The sequence below is a fragment of the Lampetra fluviatilis genome, chromosome 9 (genome assembly GCF_964198595.1).
Source record: "Lampetra fluviatilis chromosome 9, kcLamFluv1.1, whole genome shotgun sequence".
Lineage (NCBI taxonomy): Eukaryota > Metazoa > Chordata > Hyperoartia > Petromyzontiformes > Petromyzontidae > Lampetra > Lampetra fluviatilis.
The window spans coordinates 6,196,103-6,216,825 of NC_136283.1; the positions used below are offsets into that span (position 1 = coordinate 6,196,103).

Sequence of the window (20,723 nt, forward strand, 5' to 3'; positions counted from 1 at the left end):
AATCCTCAACATGGGTGGAGGAATCCACTTAGCATAGAAATGTCATTGTTAAGTTAAGCCCCGTTAGTCACGTTCCTTAACGGTGTTAAGAATGCATTTGCATCAGGGTGTAAACCCAAATTAATTACTAGTCAACCAACATGCTCCTGCATATATATTTTAAATGATTTGTTTACCTTTCCTATACTTTACACTCCTATCGTGTTTTCGTATCGTTGGTTGTTGCAACGTTCTGACTCACCCCTACTGGACATCTGCGACAAAGAGCTTTAGAACTCATCGGATTCCCCCAGGAAAGATAAATACAGATTATGAGATTCTGACCTTGAGTGCTGAGACGCCATGCCTTTGCTGTCCCCATCAGGGACCTGCTCAAGTTGCTGGTGCCCCCCAAGAGCGTGCTGCTGCTGCTGTGCGGGGTGAGTGAAGAGGACGCCCAAGGCCTGCTCGCCACCCTGCACGTGTCTCACCGGTGGACGATACTGTCCTGCGAGAGCGCCCCAGAGAGCTTCGTTGCCACCATCACCGACATCGTCACCGAAGGTAAGGGCCCTCCCCCCCCTCCACCCCTCTCTTCTCACGATTATGCCCCCGATTGTCACCCACCCACACGCAATTTGATGATTTGATTTCGTGAAAAACCTTTTGCAGGCAGGTAAACGTACGATAGAACCGCTTTTTGTGTTTAGTTTGTTGTCCTTCCCCTGCACCTCTGATTAGCGCAGTTGGCTACGTACGGTTTCTTCACTTCTCACTACTGAGTAAAAGTTTTCATCCATTCCTTCCTCTCTCTGAGTTGTTCCTGTCCAGTAATTCCCTCCAAAATTATTCCTCTCGCCATCTCTTTCGCTGCCATCCTCTGCTTTGGCCTCCTCCCATTAGCCATAAGATTCATTCCAATTATTTTCAAGGAAACCGACTACAAAATAAGATTGAATCATTTTCAATTTATAATTTACAATGAATAAAGATAGGGATATGTATTAGCACGAATATTATACAATAATAGTCTTTTTACAGTGTATGCTTGTGGTCAGATGCAGTTTCCTATATTGTCTAATTTATTGGGACCGATGCATTGTTTTAATGGTTGAATTTGTTTAAATTAACGGCACTTGCCAGTAATAGTGTGTGGTCTTGGACTAAAGGTCACCGGATCGATCTCTTGTCGTGGCATTTTAAACGATTGACAAGTTCCACCGGGCAATATAAATGGATACACCACAGTTATAGTCAGTCGGAAGCTTGCATGTGGTGGGGTAAAGCGTGGGTATTCACATCTTCCAAGAGCTCCCTGTGGTGGAGACCCTTCGAGCAGTAGTCTAAGCAGGCGATTGCAGGGCTGCACTTATACCTCTGAGAAGAGTAACCCAATGAATGTATTCTGCTATCCAGAGCCATGGTATCACAGATAATGCATTGGGAATAAGAGTATTTTTTAAAAATCATAATTATAAATCATTTGCTTCTGCCCGACATGGTTACTCCTCTTTGGTCACAGATCAGAGAAGTTCCACTGCATATGAAAGTGTGAACACAGTGCAGTGTAGCTATACAACGCGCATGTCCCTACCTATTACTCGAGGGTGGTCTTGTGCAAAGTTAGGCAATTATTACACGCTAATTAATACTGGTAGGAACCTCCTGGTTACACCAGCCCACAGGGGATTATTGTGTCCGTCATGCAGGGAGGGGCTGGGTGGGGAGGGAGGGGCTGGGTGGGGATGGGAGGGTGGGGAGGGGCTGGGTGGGGAGGGCAGGGTGGGGAGGGGCTGGGTGGGGAGGGTGGGGAGGGGCTGGGTGGGGAGGGGCTGGTTGGGGAGGGTGGGGCTGGGTGGGGGGTGGGAGGGGTGGGGTTGGGAGGGGAGGGGCTGGTCACCCCATGGTGCCCTTATAAAACTCAACGTTTAACCCACTCACACCGGCTTGTGCCCGCCCTCACAGTCGGGCATATTTGCGGAATACACCACGCCGCCGTTGCCCTGGCCATTGACCGAGCAACCCAACGTTCCTACCAGCTCCCTCCGCAGGAATGTGTTACATAGCAGCATATGCAAATAATGTTGTTATTCTGATAATTTGTTAAACGACTGTTCATTTATCACAGTACTCTACTATAATTTTTCAATCATTGTTGGTTTGTTAATTTACTTTTTGTTTTAGATTCCAATATATTTTTTACATGTTTTAGTCATTTACATTATAAGGAATTGTTTAATCATACATTCATTAAAAAGTAAACATGCTTTGAAAGTATCTTATGAACCAAGTTGCACAGAGGGACTTTGCATGGATGACAGCTGCTTCTCATGTGGCTTCCAACAACAGGCTCTGTGTAGAAGACATTTGCACTCATTCCACACAAAGGGCTTGCCACAAATTAACCACAATACCTTGCTAATCTCCTAAAGGAGCATAAACCATCACGTGAACTCTGGTCATCCTTGGCTTGCCATCAAACAAAGATGGTCACTGTAGCCTGTGCTTTCAGGTGCACTTCTGCGGCCATCCGGAACGCTTTTCCTTCGGATATTAGGAATCCACTGAAGCTGTGCACTTTTAAATCTACATTGAAAACTAATTTCTTTAGAACCACTTTTTGTGTTTAGTGTTTTTGTCCTTTCCCCGCACTTCTGATTCGTATGGTTGGCTATGTACAGTACGAAAGAAGTTCAACATATATACAAGCAGAACTGTCCGAATAATTACTTAGGAATTAAATGTGAATTACTATACGGTAAATTAAAAGTCGGGAGGAGCGGTGGTGCTGTGCAGTGCACTGCGCTATGAACCCAGCGAACTGAGTTGGATTCCTGGTCACGGCTAACATCAGTGGCGAGCAATGATATCTGGATCTATCCTGGGTCCGCCCACCTTCACCAACAAATACTGACCAGTACGGCGAAATATTGTCAAAAAACTTCCATAACTGACATAACATTTAAAGGCCTTCATCCAACAATATGTTGACAAATGGCTGAAAATTATTATCTTCATTATATGGCAAATTGCACGTGCCCATCCGTCTGTCACACTCTGCATCTCCAAAATGGTACATCAGAGGAAAAATGTTATAAAGGGTATTCCCAGGAAGTTGTAAACTTTCAGCTGACAACATGTTGTCCCTAAACTTTCCAAAAAACAACTTGGTACATCTAATAACCTGCCATATGAACATGATAATAGCACTGGAACGCACCTTGCACTTCAATGCTCAAACCGTGTGCAATGAACAATGAACAATGGTTACGTACCCAGAGAGTGTCATTGACATCTATTACAGATTTCACTATACAATGTCAGGTTTAATATGCCATTCTGTAATGCATTCCGTTCAATAACGGAGAACATGACAAAGGTACTATGATCTTATTCTTGGATTTTTCGGTAAGTCACGTAGGAGGAAAATAATAAAAATAAAACATAATGAAATAAAATTCTCACGACGTTTCGGCCACAACACAAGCAGCCGGCCTCAGGTGAAGAACAGAGCTGTCGGAAAGACAGCGTCCTAATGAACACTGCTAAGCTTGGCACTATGGTACTATAATCTTTTTTACCTATTTCCCAAATCAGATCCTACAACATACAACATTTCCTGTAGAGATGTTTTGGCCTATTTGAACCAGATTTTGTAGGAGACTTCAAATATAACCAGAATTCTTCAAAGCTCTGAGTTGGACCTCCACAATACTAGTTCCAAGCAGATTCCCAGTACACTTTCAAATCAGTGCTGTTGCAGACACGTTTCTGAGCGAGAGGGTGACTTCACTTAAATTTTATCTGGCGCAAATGCACAGGCAGTGCTAGTTATTAATTTTATGATAAAATAAATGTTATGAAATTAATGTGTGTGTAGGGATTTTATATTAAAAAAATCGATTGCATTAAGCTTTGTCCAAATCCATAACAAACTTAACTGCAGCACTTAATAACCCATATATTTCAATACAGTACTGCAACACAATTTCAACCAGCCTCTATATCTTCTCCCGCTGCATGCGTATGAACACACACTTTAGCACGAGGTAAATATAGCAATCACGTAAATGTTTGATAGTATTTATGATTAATTCATTTGCATTTCCCTGGGGGTGTTGGAGGGAGGTGAATGAGTTGAGGTTCAGCTCCTTGCAGGTTTCCTGTTTGCTTTGAAAAATGTTGTTTCCCCATACTCCCTGAGTAAACCACGGGTCACGTGGTACGTGGCAATGACTTGCAATTGTAGGTCAGACGAACGCAATCTCAGCTACCAATTTCAGTGTTTTGGGAAAATAACGATTTTTTTTAACTAACACATGAGCTGCTCCTCTGTGCCATTTGGGTTACTGAAATATAATTAAACAAATATATATAATATGATTAAACTGCATTTACATTTATCCACGTTTATATTTTACGTTTGAGACACACACCATTGTTCTGATGTTGACGGGGTGAAAGACAGTTACTGTCGTGCCATCTGCATCTTGCATATCGTAGATGTGGCACAGGCAGTTAATAATCCAGGGGGGTGTTGCTTTGTGCAATGTGATCAGTATTGGTGGCTTTTGAAACAGTTTGGTTCGACTGGTGGACATAAGTGCTTAAATGATGATTTGATTTATAAATTGTATAAACATTTATATTTTCAAAATAATCGTTTCATCGACTCAAAAAAATAACCTGTAATGCACCCGATCTTGTCAGATCTTGGCAGCTAAGCAGATTTTGGGCCTGGATAATTTCTTGAATGGTCGACCACCATGTACGTAATGTGATTATAGGCTATAGTGCTCTGTGGTGAGTAGCAGAGGACAGTGCATTAAAATACACTGTTGTAATGTACTTCTAAGTTCCCCTATCTATGCTCCCCACCTTCACCAACCTGCGTGGTGAAATATGGTCAAGTGACTCTGCACGGCCTGCACAGCAATGATACCCACATCCAGCAGTGGATTGGCACGTTAAATCCATTCTTCGGTATCCTTTCAGAAATAGAGGACATCAATCATCGGCCTCCAAAATGCAGGAAACTCACTGGAGTGCACACCCAGCGTGACGAGGTGACAGCAAGTGATAATGATGACATCATCAGTTCTTGCCTACCTCTACTTGAGATGTTTAAAATGCACGTGTCGATCCTTGTGTGTGGAATTTATGTTTGCACACGATGCCACTGTATTCAGACACCACTCGCCACCCATATTCGCCATGGCTGGGAATGAATCTGAGTTTGACACGGTTCAATGCAAAAGCGCAGTGCCTACTGCTCCCCCAAGACGTTCATTACCAGTGAAAGAAAATATATTTTCAGTTCACAAAAAAATGCTTAAATAACAAACTCTAGTTATTCACGGCATTTTCTTTTCATGAAATTGCATCCGTGCGTACGGGAGTTTGATGCAATGCTTTATTTGCGGGAGCAATGCGCACGGTGAAACATAATGGTTGTTCAGAATAAATTTGGCCTGACAAGTTCACGTTCGCAACATTGCACTGTGTTTCATTTAATGCATCCATGGTGCTTCAGCTAAAAAAAACATTCTCTAAAAGGTTGCTCAGCTCACTTCGGCTAGAAGTGTAAAGCCGTGTGCACTATCAAATCTAGGGCATGTTGGGCCAGCTGTCCTGTCAAGCGGATGTTAAAGATCGCGTGACACATTTCGCATGAGTGCGTCTTAGCGTGTCAGTGAGCGTAGAGTTAACCACCTACTGCACAATTAGTCATTCTCTAAAAATAACAAGGTCTGCCTGCAACACGTTGATAAAACTGCACCGTGTTTAATAGCCAATGCTGCATTTAATGCAAACTGTGTGTTTTAGTGGGTACCTTATATAGTACAGTAATGCACTACTTTCTCTTGATACGATTGCACGCCTGAGCAGATGGACAATAATTCAGCTGCACTCTAACACAATTAAAATTGCATGAAAATACACACAGTCGTGCAAGTATCAACGCAACGAGACTCTTGGAAATCTGTCTTGGGAGTGAGCGTGGCCACAACGATTATTTACGTAGCTTGCAAAATGCAGCTTGCATGTAAACTGCATTTCATTGATGAAGAACATCCATTCTCAGCCATCTGTAGGAGCAATATTACGAGGCCGCTTTCTCTCCAGATGGTAAAACTAGTACTTATGCTTTGTGGGAAACCCGCTTGTTTTCGCTATGAAGGAAAAACCCATCTGCCACTTTCTCATTAGTGGTACCTTAAAAAAAGATCATAAAATAGTTGAGTATTTCAGTAGTGAATAAAAAAGTGGCCATATTAAAAAAAGAATGCAACATTCATGCCATTAGTATTTTATTTCACAGTGATTCTCCTAACTGATTTGCTCTGTGCATGCAATGTGCTATTATTTGGGTTTATCCGTGCATATGCTAATTTTATATGAGCGTTAGAGCAAATATAAACACAGGAGGTAGGGTTGCCACCTATCTGGGCTTTTTCCAAGATTGTCCTCTTTATTTAAGGCAGCTCTCCTGGGATACTGTAATTCTTGCCGAGCCATTTTGTAAGTTGCGTAAAAATGCATCATTTAAATCAATGCATTTATGCGTACTGTTCCCCTCTTTCGGTGCTGTGACACTTTCTTCTTGCCACAATATGTTCCAGTTGATTTGGTTGCCAGAGTTGGCAACACTAATAGTTTTAGTAGGATGAAGTTTCCACCATTTTCAAGCCACTCCTCTTATTTGACCAAAGGTCAAATAATGGGAGGCTTGTAACACTTCTGGGAAACCACTTTCAGGGGACTCGTCTTCACAAATGGATTCAGGTAATGGGATGAATATTCTGACACTTCGGAAGGCACTCCTCTTATGTATGCGGCGATGGCTTGGCTAATATAATGAATGTAGCGAATGTTATTATAGCAGTTGTGTGGATGGTTTAAGGCCAAGGTACACCATGCCATATTTTTGTAATTACTGGGGTGCACTCGAACTGATGACTATTTATTGCATCACTGTCAAGACGCATTTAGGACGCTGTCTTCCCGACAGCCATGTTCTTCACCTGTTTTATTTTTATTATTTTTTCATTTCCCTTCTATGTGACTTTACCGAAAGAACCAAGAATATGTCAATACGCTGTTGCGTCATTATGGTCATGATGCCACTGCATACTGTCGCACGGGATTGAGCTGGATTTTTATTATTTTTAATTTTGCAATCGTGTGCGATGGCAATGCATCATCCAATCAGTAGCTTAGTCTTGTAGCCACGTCATGTACATTTCAGTGTGTATGTGGGTTTGACTTGGTCTGTTGTAATATTGTATGTGTGGGAAGTGGTCGTGTAGTGGTTAGCTCGCTTCGCTACAAATCCAGCGAACCAACCCGAATTAGATTCCTGCTCATAGCCAACATCAGTAATAAATATCGGAACCGGTACCGGGCTTCCCCTAGGTCGACTCAGCTTCGAATGAGTACTTGGTGTGATGTGTAAACATCGGCACTGGAGAAACCAAGACGACTGGGCGTGGTACTTGCCACATCACCTACTCGTGTGCCGTAAGTGCTCGCTAACGGCCACTTTCAAATATGAAACTTTCAACGTTTGTGTGTTTCTAAAATCATTATTCGAAGACATTCTTCTCCAGCTCAGCGGTTGAGCGAGCGGCTTGCCATCCAAAGGTTTGCGAGTTCAAATCCTGGTTGTGGTTTGACTCGGGTCTTCCGGAGTCAATAAAATGAGAACTCATTTGTGGTCAAGTCAAGGGTGATTGTCCTATATAGAGACTTGCTTACACCATAGGAATGTGGAATTTCCACCACTGGCCCAGATCTACAAACAGGAGGTGAGCATCACATCGATGCTCATTCGAGCGGGAAATCACTTTGACCTTTTTAAAGGCTTGAAAGTGTATTTAGAGTATATTTGTGCACACTACATGCACTTGTAATGCGAACCATGTGGTAGTGAACTGAGGGAAACAATGGGTGTACAGTATATGTGAAAGATATTGGTCTTGAATAATGATCAGTGGGACATTTGCATACAGACTTCCTTGTTATTGTGGAACTTAAGCAACATGAAAACTGTACACCATTCTACCAAGGCTGCCTTCTTTATTGTTCCATGAAAACTGCTGCGTAATAATACGCATTTTGGAGAGGAAAAACAGAGCCTTCTTATTATTGGGAAATCGTGTTCTTGGGTCGTTACTTTAATCAAATAGTGTAACTGCAGTGTTGTGCCTTCCTATCGCAAGATGAGCGGCACAAAAAGACGCACGATGGCACTTCACCGAAATCTCACGGTAAATTATTTATCAGGGGGGCTGGAATTAGGTTTGCAGTTCGTTGAACTTTGGACGCAGAGTTGAGCCGGGCTATCTTTGCCTGCATGCAACCAAATGAGGAAGTGTGCTTACGGAGACTATAGATCGTGAACTTTATTTCACCCACAAAATGGTGTGGTGCAGAACCCCTGCATTCCAAACTGGCTTCCTGCCGTGAGATTATGTCCACCAATGGACACGTGATGCAAAATGTATTACACTTGAAAGCCTTTGAAAGCATATTGTGCGCACTTTGCTAAATGGATTCCCTTAGTAATTTGTGGCCTAGGAAATGACAATGGGTTGGTTAATTGTTTGATATTAACTCTCGCTTTAAATGTAAATCATTCGCGCAACTGATATCTTTACAGTTTGTAGTAAACTGTATCCTCTATATATATCAACACATTGTAACGCTGCCCTAAAAGGAAACAATAGGTGACGTTTCAGGCAATGGCTCTCTTTCATAGAACATAAAGAAGGGCCTTTGCCCATAACGTAACCTATTATAGGGCCCATCTTTATGCCGAAAGTGGCACATTTTATTTATATTTCTTTTGAGGCAATGTGTCACCGACGAATGTGTTGAGGAGTTTTGTTAATTATGCTTGTGCATCACCGCCAACGTAGCATCACCAATTAATGCATATACCGTGCTATACATATACACACAAGCGTACATTATGTAGGATTTCGGTAAATATTGCAGCGTACAACACAGCCTTCGTTCGTAAAACATGGACATGCATCACTGCATTCTATTGTCAGCACTTGCACAACACAGGTGCAGTGGCTACACATGACCTCCACGCTCCATTAATAAACCCGGCAGCCGACGCGGCCACTGCACGTGCACACACTGTGTATGGCGCTCGAATTTAAGTCGCACTGGGTGACCCAAACGTGCAATACGAAAGGACAACGTGACAGCACCGGGGTTTCAGCGAGAGGTCACGCGTGATGGATGAATGAACACTCTTATCCACCGCACTCGTGTTGTGTGATACAAGGAGCTCAACCGATTCCACGGTCCTTCCCATTTTCTGTGGGCCCTGCACTTTTGTTGCGTTGCGGTTGTTGCGGATAAGAGGAAGGGGTCGTGCATGGGTGCTACATTCAACAGTAAACACGAGGGGTGTAGGTGGGGGGATGAAAATGATGATGAATAGGAAGACAATGATGGATAAATACGATGAAGTGGATGCAGAGGATGATGACGACAGTGCAGTGATGATGAAGAAGATGGTAATGATGATAAGGAAGACAATTTCGATTTAAAGCTTTCGTGACTGCAGGGATTCATCTTCTTGGTTCTTTCGGTAAAGTCACGTAGAAGGGAAGTAATAAAATAATAAAAATAAAACATAATAAAACAATTCTCACGACGTTTCGGCCACAACGCAAGCAGCCATCCTCAGGCGAAGAATGAAACACCCCAAGCTTGGAGCGTATATTTAAGCTGGGTTAGAGGGGGGGGAGGTGGGAAGAAGAGCGCCTAAACAAAATAATTTGCATATCAAGAGGAATTCAGCATATGGAAAATGCGTAGGAGGTGGGCGGGGGGGGGTTCCAAATCAATACTATGCCCGTGCATTATGCAGGATTAGCAGCATCAAAGGGGGGGGGGGAAGGGGGGGAGCATTAACAAAGGAAAGGAATGTTAATAGTATGTAGCTGTAGTTACTAAACAACCACGTAAAAAACTACAGTATAAACTGCATGACAAACTAAAGTATAAACTACATAGCATCATCAGTAAACTTACTATACTCTACAATAAGCTGAGTTACTAACAGTAAGTAATACATGAAAAATTCTACGTTGTAAAAAATTATATAATATGCTTCCATCTAAACTTTATTCTCTTACATCACACGCGTCTATACCGTACTATATACTTCCATAGGCAAAACCAACATTAAATTACATACTGTATTGCTATAAACCACCCTATACCTTATACATTTTTAATATAACACTATGTATTATTCTACCCACCCTAATGTGTATCAAAATGGTTTATTACGTCCTTCCAGTGATTGCTAAGCCAGAATCCATCTTCTCGGTTAAAATTGTCTCTGTGTTTGTAAATGTGGATCGCCTCATGTACGAATCTCTCATGATAGCCAGATGGCTTGCAGAGAACCTCTGTCTTGGAGAAGTCAATGTCATGTGAGCCCACTGAGTTGTAACAGTGATCTGCCACGGCTGAGGTGTTTGTCCTACAGTGTTTCAGGTCAGCTTTATGTTCACGGATGCGGTCCGAGACATGTCGTTTGGTTTCCCCAATGTAACTGCTACCACAGAGGCAACTTAGTTTGTAGACACCAGGGTACTGTATGTCTGGAACCACATCTTTTACAGACGGTACCAGATCACGGATTTTATGTACTGTGTTGAATCGGACCTGGATCTTGTGTTTAATCAGGATTTTGGAGATCTTTTTTGTGACCCCAGCAATGTAGGGTAAGGTGATGGTCTTGAAAGGCTCCTCAACAGGATCCTTCTTGGTGGTTGGAGTGATGGCTTTGCGGATTGTGTAGTCGGAGTAACCATTAGCCTTAAGAGCTTGGCGTACGTGTTTGAGTTCACTGGAAATGTGTTCATGGTCGGAGATGCATTGGGCTCTATGATATAGAGTCTTGATGAGGGAATTCTTCTGGGATGGATGGTGGTGGGAATCCGGTTTTAGATAAGCATCCGTGTGGGTGGCTTTCCTGTAGACAGAGTGGCTCATTGAACCATCAGGTCTCCTTTTGATTAGGACATCCAAAAAGGGTAGCTTGCCATCATTTTCGACTTCCATGGTGAATCTGATGGCTGGGTGTATGGAATTGATATGGTCGAGAAATTGGTCTAGAGCAGGCCGGCCATGTGGCCAGATGACAAAAGTGTCGTCTACGTACCTCTTCCATAAGGTCGGGCGTAGAGTGGCAGTCTGGATGGCGTCCGTCTCAAATTTCTCCATGAAGATGTTGGCTACAACCGGAGATAAGGGGGAGCCCATTGGGGTGCCCTCAATTTGCTTGTAGAAGGTTCCATTCCAGGTGAAGTATGTATTGGTTAAGCAGTGTCTCACCAGGGGGGGTACCCCAGCATTCAGTCCTTGATGAACCAAGTCTTCAATGATTGCGATGGTGAATGCTGGGGTACCCCCCCTGGTGAGACACTGCTTAACCAATACATACTTCACCTGGAATGGAACCTTCTACAAGCAAATTGAGGGCACCCCAATGGGCTCCCCCTTATCTCCGGTTGTAGCCAACATCTTCATGGAGAAATTTGAGACGGACGCCATCCAGACTGCCACTCTACGCCCGACCTTATGGAAGAGGTACGTAGACGACACTTTTGTCATCTGGCCACATGGCCGGCCTGCTCTAGACCAATTTCTCGACCATATCAATTCCATACACCCAGCCATCAGATTCACCATGGAAGTCGAAAATGATGGCAAGCTACCCTTTTTGGATGTCCTAATCAAAAGGAGACCTGATGGTTCAATGAGCCACTCTGTCTACAGGAAAGCCACCCACACGGATGCTTATCTAAAACCGGATTCCCACCACCATCCATCCCAGAAGAATTCCCTCATCAAGACTCTATATCATAGAGCCCAATGCATCTCCGACCATGAACACATTTCCAGTGAACTCAAACACGTACGCCAAGCTCTTAAGGCTAATGGTTACTCCGACTACACAATCCGCAAAGCCATCACTCCAACCACCAAGAAGGATCCTGTTGAGGAGCCTTTCAAGACCATCACCTTACCCTACATTGCTGGGGTCACAAAAAAGATCTCCAAAATCCTGATTAAACACAAGATCCAGGTCCGATTCAACACAGTACATAAAATCCGTGATCTGGTACCGTCTGTAAAAGATGTGGTTCCAGACATACAGTACCCTGGTGTCTACAAACTAAGTTGCCTCTGTGGTAGCAGTTACATTGGGGAAACCAAACGACATGTCTCGGACCGCATCCGTGAACATAAAGCTGACCTGAAACACTGTAGGACAAACACCTCAGCCGTGGCAGATCACTGTTACAACTCAGTGGGCTCACATGACATTGACTTCTCCAAGACAGAGGTTCTCTGCAAGCCATCTGGCTATCATGAGAGATTCGTACATGAGGCGATCCACATTTACAAACACAGAGACAATTTTAACCGAGAAGATGGATTCTGGCTTAGCAATCACTGGAAGGACGTAATAAACCATTTTGATACACATTAGGGTGGGTAGAATAATACATAGTGTTATATTAAAAATGTATAAGGTATAGGGTGGTTTATAGCAATACAGTATGTAATTTAATGTTGGTTTTGCCTATGGAAGTATATAGTACGGTATAGACGCGTGTGATGTAAGAGAATAAAGTTTAGATGGAAGCATATTATATAATTTTTTACAACGTAGAATTTTTCATGTATTACTTACTGTTAGTAACTCAGCTTATTGTAGAGTATAGTAAGTTTACTGATGATGCTATGTAGTTTATACTTTAGTTTGTCATGCAGTTTATACTGTAGTTTTTTACGTGGTTGTTTAGTAACTACAGCTACATACTATTAACATTCCTTTCCTTTGTTAATGCTCCCCCCCTTCCCCCCCCCCCTTTGATGCTGCTAATCCTGCATAATGCACGGGCATAGTATTGATTTGGAACCCCCCCCGCCCACCTCCTACGCATTTTCCATATGCTGAATTCCTCTTGATATGCAAATTATTTTGTTTAGGCGCTCTTCTTCCCACCTCCCCCCCCTCTAACCCAGCTTAAATATACGCTCCAAGCTTGGGGTGTTTCATTCTTCGCCTGAGGATGGCTGCTTGCGTTGTGGCCGAAACGTCGTGAGAATTGTTTTATTATGTTTTATTTTTATTATTTTATTACTTCCCTTCTACGTGACTTTACCGAAAGAACCAAGAAGATGAATCCCTGCAGTCACGAAAGCTTTAAATCGAAATTTAACCGCCTCTACGGGGAGGGTTTCCACATAACTTTGAGATCCTTCAACAAGCTCCGGGACAAGAAGGCTCAGCTAATCGAGTCTCTCACCTTTCTGAAGAGATGCCGCGACTCTAAGGTAATACCGAACGCATTTACACTAACATCTGCTGCTGTAACTTCTTCTAATGCGAAACGAATTCTGTCTAGAACTAGCTTAGCTCTTATCTCAGAGAAAATCAGACTTACGCGCACCGAACTAGATCAGTTAGACAAGACACTCTACAAATCACACTTATCCTTGAGTGCAACAATGTCCACATCGGATTGGGAACATGTGGAAAAAATGACTGCCTCTTCAGCTGCCGCTATGTCGACTAAATGTAAGGACAACTTGATTTCCAAATTCAACCGCCTCTCAAACAAGAAACCGGACCCACACATTGAAAAGCTAGATGTTAACAAAGTCGTAATTAATCGCAGTAACAGTCCTATTTCTGAAGGTTTGAAATCCGTTTTAGCTAAAGGACTAAACTTTGCAGTCACACCTAGACACATACCAGTTAATGATATAATTGCTCGAGTAGATGTAGCTCTCAAGGGCTTGAGTCACATCGCTGCAGACGTAGCAAGATCGGAAATCTCTGTAACCCTCAAAAACGCTAAGATGCCAGCTAGCAACATCAGCAAAGATGAGCGTTTTGAATTAGCTCAATTAAAAAAGAGGGATGACATTGTCATCCTCTCAGCCGACAAAGGCAATGCCACTGTCATCATGGACAAAATAGAATACAACAACAAAATTCAAGAACTACTCACCGATGGCAGCTATACAAAAATAAAAAGAGACCCCACCAACAGCCTCGTCTCCAAAACCAACAACATCATTTCTGCTTCAACCGCATTAATTGATCAGACCAAACAGTTCTCGTTGAAACCTTCTGCAGCCAGGCCACCAAGATTGTACGGCTTGCCAAAGATACATAAAGAAGATACACCTCTTCGTCCCATTGTCTCTACTATCAACTCCCCGACTTACAAACTGGCTCGTTTTTTGTCCGAAATCCTACGGCCTTTCACTGGAAAAACCACCTCTGCAGTACTAAACTCTACTGACCTGGTATCAACAATCAAGGGGATTGCCCTGTCCCCAGACGACCTGCTTGTCAGTTTTGATGTGGTTTCCTTGTTCACCAAGGTGCCTGTGCCTGACACCATCGCAATCATTGAAGACTTGGTTCATCAAGGACTGAATGCTGGGGTACCCCCCCTGGTGAGACACTGCTTAACCAATACATACTTCACCTGGAATGGAACCTTCTACAAGCAAATTGAGGGCACCCCAATGGGCTCCCCCTTATCTCCGGTTGTAGCCAACATCTTCATGGAGAAATTTGAGACGGACGCCATCCAGACTGCCACTCTACGCCCGACCTTATGGAAGAGGTACGTAGACGACACTTTTGTCATCTGGCCACATGGCCGGCCTGCTCTAGACCAATTTCTCGACCATATCAATTCCATACACCCAGCCATCAGATTCACCATGGAAGTCGAAAATGATGGCAAGCTACCCTTTTTGGATGTCCTAATCAAAAGGAGACCTGATGGTTCAATGAGCCACTCTGTCTACAGGAAAGCCACCCACACGGATGCTTATCTAAAACCGGATTCCCACCACCATCCATCCCAGAAGAATTCCCTCATCAAGACTCTATATCATAGAGCCCAATGCATCTCCGACCATGAACACATTTCCAGTGAACTCAAACACGTACGCCAAGCTCTTAAGGCTAATGGTTACTCCGACTACACAATCCGCAAAGCCATCACTCCAACCACCAAGAAGGATCCTGTTGAGGAGCCTTTCAAGACCATCACCTTACCCTACATTGCTGGGGTCACAAAAAAGATCTCCAAAATCCTGATTAAACACAAGATCCAGGTCCGATTCAACACAGTACATAAAATCCGTGATCTGGTACCGTCTGTAAAAGATGTGGTTCCAGACATACAGTACCCTGGTGTCTACAAACTAAGTTGCCTCTGTGGTAGCAGTTACATTGGGGAAACCAAACGACATGTCTCGGACCGCATCCGTGAACATAAAGCTGACCTGAAACACTGTAGGACAAACACCTCAGCCGTGGCAGATCACTGTTACAACTCAGTGGGCTCACATGACATTGACTTCTCCAAGACAGAGGTTCTCTGCAAGCCATCTGGCTATCATGAGAGATTCGTACATGAGGCGATCCACATTTACAAACACAGAGACAATTTTAACCGAGAAGATGGATTCTGGCTTAGCAATCACTGGAAGGACGTAATAAACCATTTTGATACACATTAGGGTGGGTAGAATAATACATAGTGTTATATTAAAAATGTATAAGGTATAGGGTGGTTTATAGCAATACAGTATGTAATTTAATGTTGGTTTTGCCTATGGAAGTATATAGTACGGTATAGACGCGTGTGATGTAAGAGAATAAAGTTTAGATGGAAGCATATTATATAATTTTTTACAACGTAGAATTTTTCATGTATTACTTACTGTTAGTAACTCAGCTTATTGTAGAGTATAGTAAGTTTACTGATGATGCTATGTAGTTTATACTTTAGTTTGTCATGCAGTTTATACTGTAGTTTTTTACGTGGTTGTTTAGTAACTACAGCTACATACTATTAACATTCCTTTCCTTTGTTAATGCTCCCCCCCTTCCCCCCCCCCCTTTGATGCTGCTAATCCTGCATAATGCACGGGCATAGTATTGATTTGGAACCCCCCCCGCCCACCTCCTACGCATTTTCCATATGCTGAATTCCTCTTGATATGCAAATTATTTTGTTTAGGCGCTCTTCTTCCCACCTCCCCCCCCTCTAACCCAGCTTAAATATACGCTCCAAGCTTGGGGTGTTTCATTCTTCGCCTGAGGATGGCTGCTTGCGTTGTGGCCGAAACGTCGTGAGAATTGTTTTATTATGTTTTATTTTTATTATTTTATTACTTCCCTTCTACGTGACTTTACCGAAAGAACCAAGAAGAAGGAAGACAATGTTGCGTGAGGATGTTTGACGATGTTACATTCAGCCATGAGATACAGGCCTCTGCACATTTATACGTTACACTACACTGTGCCGCACAGTAGTAATCCTATTAACCTTGGTGAGAGAGTGTTTTCTTGCCTGACTCTTAAGATTTACTTTCTGCACTCTGCGTCCATTATTAATGTAGCAGTTTCTTCTTTGTAAAATGGTTTAGAAAAATGTTAATATACACTACATTATTTATATTTAGGGCTTTGGTTTGTGGAACCCTGTGGTAAATAGCAGATTTACAGTTGCAGCACTTTGCTACGTGCAAAATGAATTCCACTCTCCGTGGTTAACCACAAAGTGTATTGCGGATAAGGGCACCACGGTGGCAAGATGTTGACTACCTCGCCTGGTATACAGGAGGTCGTGGGTTCAATCTCTACCCTGATGCCTGCATATTTAGAGTTTTCGTGTTCTCCCTGTGGTCTCGTGGATCTTTCTCGGGGTCCTCTGTTTTTTCCCTCCAAATTTAGGATCAATGTGCGTTTAGAGTATTTGGCTACTGCTATACATTGCCGGATGATAAGCCACTTCGTTGGGCTATCATTTGTCGCCAGGTCGCTTCTGAAAAAGGGCTCTATAGCTCAGTGGGCCTTACCTGGTAAAATAAACCAAAAATCGTCTTGAGCCTTAGCATAATTTTCATGAGTCATAGGATGAACGCTTTTCTTTTCCAAGAATGTGCTTATCCATGACGGGGTACCCTCCCCCTGGCTGTCACAGAAGAGGGAGGAAGCTGCTAGCCGTGGACAAGTGCTGTGTTGACATGACGGTCACTGGGGGGAGTGGCAGCTGTTGTTGTATTTCTCTGGTCGTGATGTGACGTACAGCTGCCGCGGTTTATGAAAACGCCCACCATTGCACACATGCTGATTTACGGATCTCCAGTACCCTGCATGTCAAAATCAGAATCACTTGTTTAGAACTGAAGGAGGAATCCGATGAGCTATGAAGCTCTTTTTCAACAGATGTCCAGTCACGGGCAGATCAGCAAGTTACAACATCAAACAATACAAAAAACACGATCGGAGTGCAAAAATAGAGAAAAGGTAAACAAGCCACTACAAATAAATTAATATAAATATTACTATAAAGTATACAATTTAAATATGAATATAAAGTATATTAATACGTAAAGTATATACGTACAAATTTCATAAGCACATACATTCCTGCAGATTATTCAACACTTTGACAAGGCTACAAAGACAACAACAAAAGCAGTCCCAGACCACACTGAGACAACACACGGTGCCTCAATAAAACGGCACATATGTTGTTATACTTCACAGTTCAGAACTTTAATGATGGTCTTCACGTGCTGTCTTGCTAAACTTGGCTGCAATGTCCCATTTCCAAACAAAGAAGAACAAGAGGGGTCAATTTAAGGCCTGCTCGTGCTGTGTATTTCTCTTTAGAGTACGTGGCATACTGACACTGAGAATACATTCTTGCGGAGGGAGCTGGTAGAAACGTTGGGTTGCTCGGTCAATGGCCAGGGTCAACGGCGGCGTGGTGTATTCCGCAAATATGCCCGACTGTGAGGGCGGGCACAAGCCGGCGTGAGTAGGTTAAACGTTGAGTTTGATAAGGGCACCACGGGGTGACCAGCCCCTCCCCACCCAGCCCCACCCCCCACCCAGCCCCACCCTCCCCACCCAGCCCCTCCCCACCCTCCTCACCCAGCCCCTCCCCATCCTCCCCTCTCCACCCAGCCCGACTCCTCCCATTTTTGGATGCACGACGGACGGACACAATAATCCCCTGTGGGCTGGTGGAACCAGGTGGTTCCTACCAGTAACATGCAACCGTGTCAGACTTCCTTCTTGTGAATTCACATCAATCAGGCGCTTTGCAGCCCATGTGCAAATTCGATGGCATTTTAGATCGAAACACGAGGTCACGATCTGTTTAGCACCTGTGTGCTGAACAAACTACAGCAACAAGCATCTAGAACACAACAAAAATGCATACAATATGTTTTTGCATATTGCTAATCACATGTTTTGCATCAGAGCAGATATGTGTAAAAAAATGGATAGCACAGATGTGCTGATTTGTGAGATTGTTTAAATTCTGTAGATTGCAATGTCATGATATATACCCAGCATTAGAGATGGAAGATGCCTATGATTCCACCCTGCATGATTCCTGCAGGAAATCTACTTTGGAAGACTCATGCATTACAATGGGATTCTATTGTGAATCCAGCTTAGCTAAGCTTTGGCAATGCTTGGCTTAGCTAAGCATGGCCGATTTCAGATGGTGAGAAAATCTATTCTTACTGATTCCAAATAGGCAGATTTGCCTTGAAATGCATAGCCGATGCCATCTAAACTCTGGCATGGAGTTCAGACGAGAAAGAAGGGCCCTCAGGGCCTGTGTGGCGAGTAGAGGCCTGCCCGGATACGGTAATTACCCGCACCCATGCACGGCTGTGATGCATGGACCAGCTAATTATATAACCAAGGCTACACATGCAGCTGCCCCATGTTTATGCTGCGCTATACAGTTAGCAGCTCTGTGCAAAGCACCTCCGATTAGCATGGTTGGCTGCCTACGTGCGGTGCGAAAGAAGTTCAACAACATACTACAAGTTCGCAAAGCCTAATAAATATATTTGTTGGGAGGTACTCAACTATTAAACATATTCTTTGGGTCTTTCGGTAAAGCCACGTAGATAGAAAAAATAATTAAATCAAAATCACGACGAAGAATATGAATTCCTGCAGTCACGAAAGCTTTAAGTCAAGATTTAACTATTAAACACTTCAGAATATGTATACTTAGGGCAATTATTGAAAGAGGGCCAGGAACAATTAGACATTGTATAGAGATTGGTAGGGGAATTGTGTGTGAGTGATGTGTGATATTTGCAGTGAGGGACACTTTGCAAAGAAAGTCACAATTTTTTGTGACTTCCAGTTATTAAATTATAATAACGTTTCATTTCTGAGACTATGCTTTCAAATACCAACTTGAAAACCTCGGTAAAAGTTTTTAAAAATGAAATGACAGGAAAGAAAATGTTATTTCATTTTTTTGTAGACTCAATATTTGGTGAAATGTTTGGTGAAAATATGAAATTGTGGAACTAAAACATGGTATATACATGATTACCTTCAGTTTAGATAGTAAAATATTGTAATTTAAACTCTTTTTTTTTAAGATCACAGGTGCCGTATTGTTATTGACTTTTTGAATCTCACACAGCTCCACATGAACTCAACGTGGGTGGTCTTGAGCAATTATTCGTAACAATTTACCAGAATTACCTGCATCTCAGATTATCAAACGATTTCACTTCATGTTGCTCGCTCAAGTACGCATGATATAATTCACGTACGAAACGTTTTCGTGTGAAATTGTCAGAAATGTGCTCGCGTTTCAACATTCCCGGTTTGCTCAAAAACCGAATCATAACGTCATATTTTCCAATGTGACAACTTGATGTGATTGGCTATGTCGAGTGGTGGTGGGTTATAGTTAAAAAAAATTGTTCTTGCAAAGTCGACCTTCAACAAGGTCCGCTCCTGCAGAATATATACAACTACTGTACTTTATCTCTCTTTAGGTATTCCCTATGGTCTGTTGTTATGCTACATTCAGCTGTACGATGGGTGGTCAAAATGTTTTGAGAATGATACGTTAAGATCACGTGTTCAATTACTTATTACTCCACTGGTCTTATTACGACTCAGCATTGAGATTCAATGTGTCCTGTAGCAAAACATAATTGCATGGTGCAAACTTCTTATTTGTAAGGATTCAATTACGGTAATTGAAGGCTTTAAAATAAGTCGACACCAACGTTGATGAGGCATTTTCTCAGCGCTGCACCACACACTTCCTTTTAACAAACTGTTCTGCCCGTCCTTCTTGCAGTGACAGCCTCGTGTGCGGCGACACGGACAGTCGCTTGCTGTTACTCTGGCTGACAATGTGAAGCATTTGCTTAAGTGTGCACAATTTTTAAATACCGATTTAAATCTGTTTTCGTGCAGTGTGCACTTTTGCACGCCCGTAATGCGCAGCCACCGAGACTGCCCTTGGTCAGTTGCTTCTCTCCGGCATCGTTTACACCGTCGCTCGTGCCGTGTTCAAGAGCAAAAATATTAAAAAGCAAAAGAAAAATTCAATAGCAGCTTTAGCGTCAAAAATATATTTTATTTCATAACTGTTTTCTAAAATGGCTTAGTTTGGTTTATGTTCTTATGCCTTATATGAATAACGTACTTCACAATAACACGTTAATATATTTCATTCTTGGCAACTGATATGAATAAAAAAGTAAAGATTTACCAAAAAAAATACTGTATACAATGCATCATTGGAAATGTTGCTGCTGAAGCTGCACTAAACAATATAGTGCATTCAATGAATTTCCGTACAAATACTATC

At 42.7% G+C, this 20,723-nt stretch overlaps 1 protein-coding gene across 5 annotated transcripts in view; it reads left to right on the top strand.

The window, feature by feature from the left end:
• Window positions 1–20,723, top strand: part of LOC144934163 (phosphoinositide 3-kinase adapter protein 1-like) — a 168,655-nt gene that overhangs the window by 15,431 nt on the left and 132,501 nt on the right. For all 5 annotated transcript variants that reach the window (XM_078859678.1, XM_078859679.1, XM_078859680.1 and 2 more), the window contains exon 3: window positions 365–543. In XM_078859678.1, the coding sequence (XP_078715804.1) occupies window positions 365–543 (179 nt within the window). The remainder of the gene's footprint in view (window positions 1–364; window positions 544–20,723) is intronic.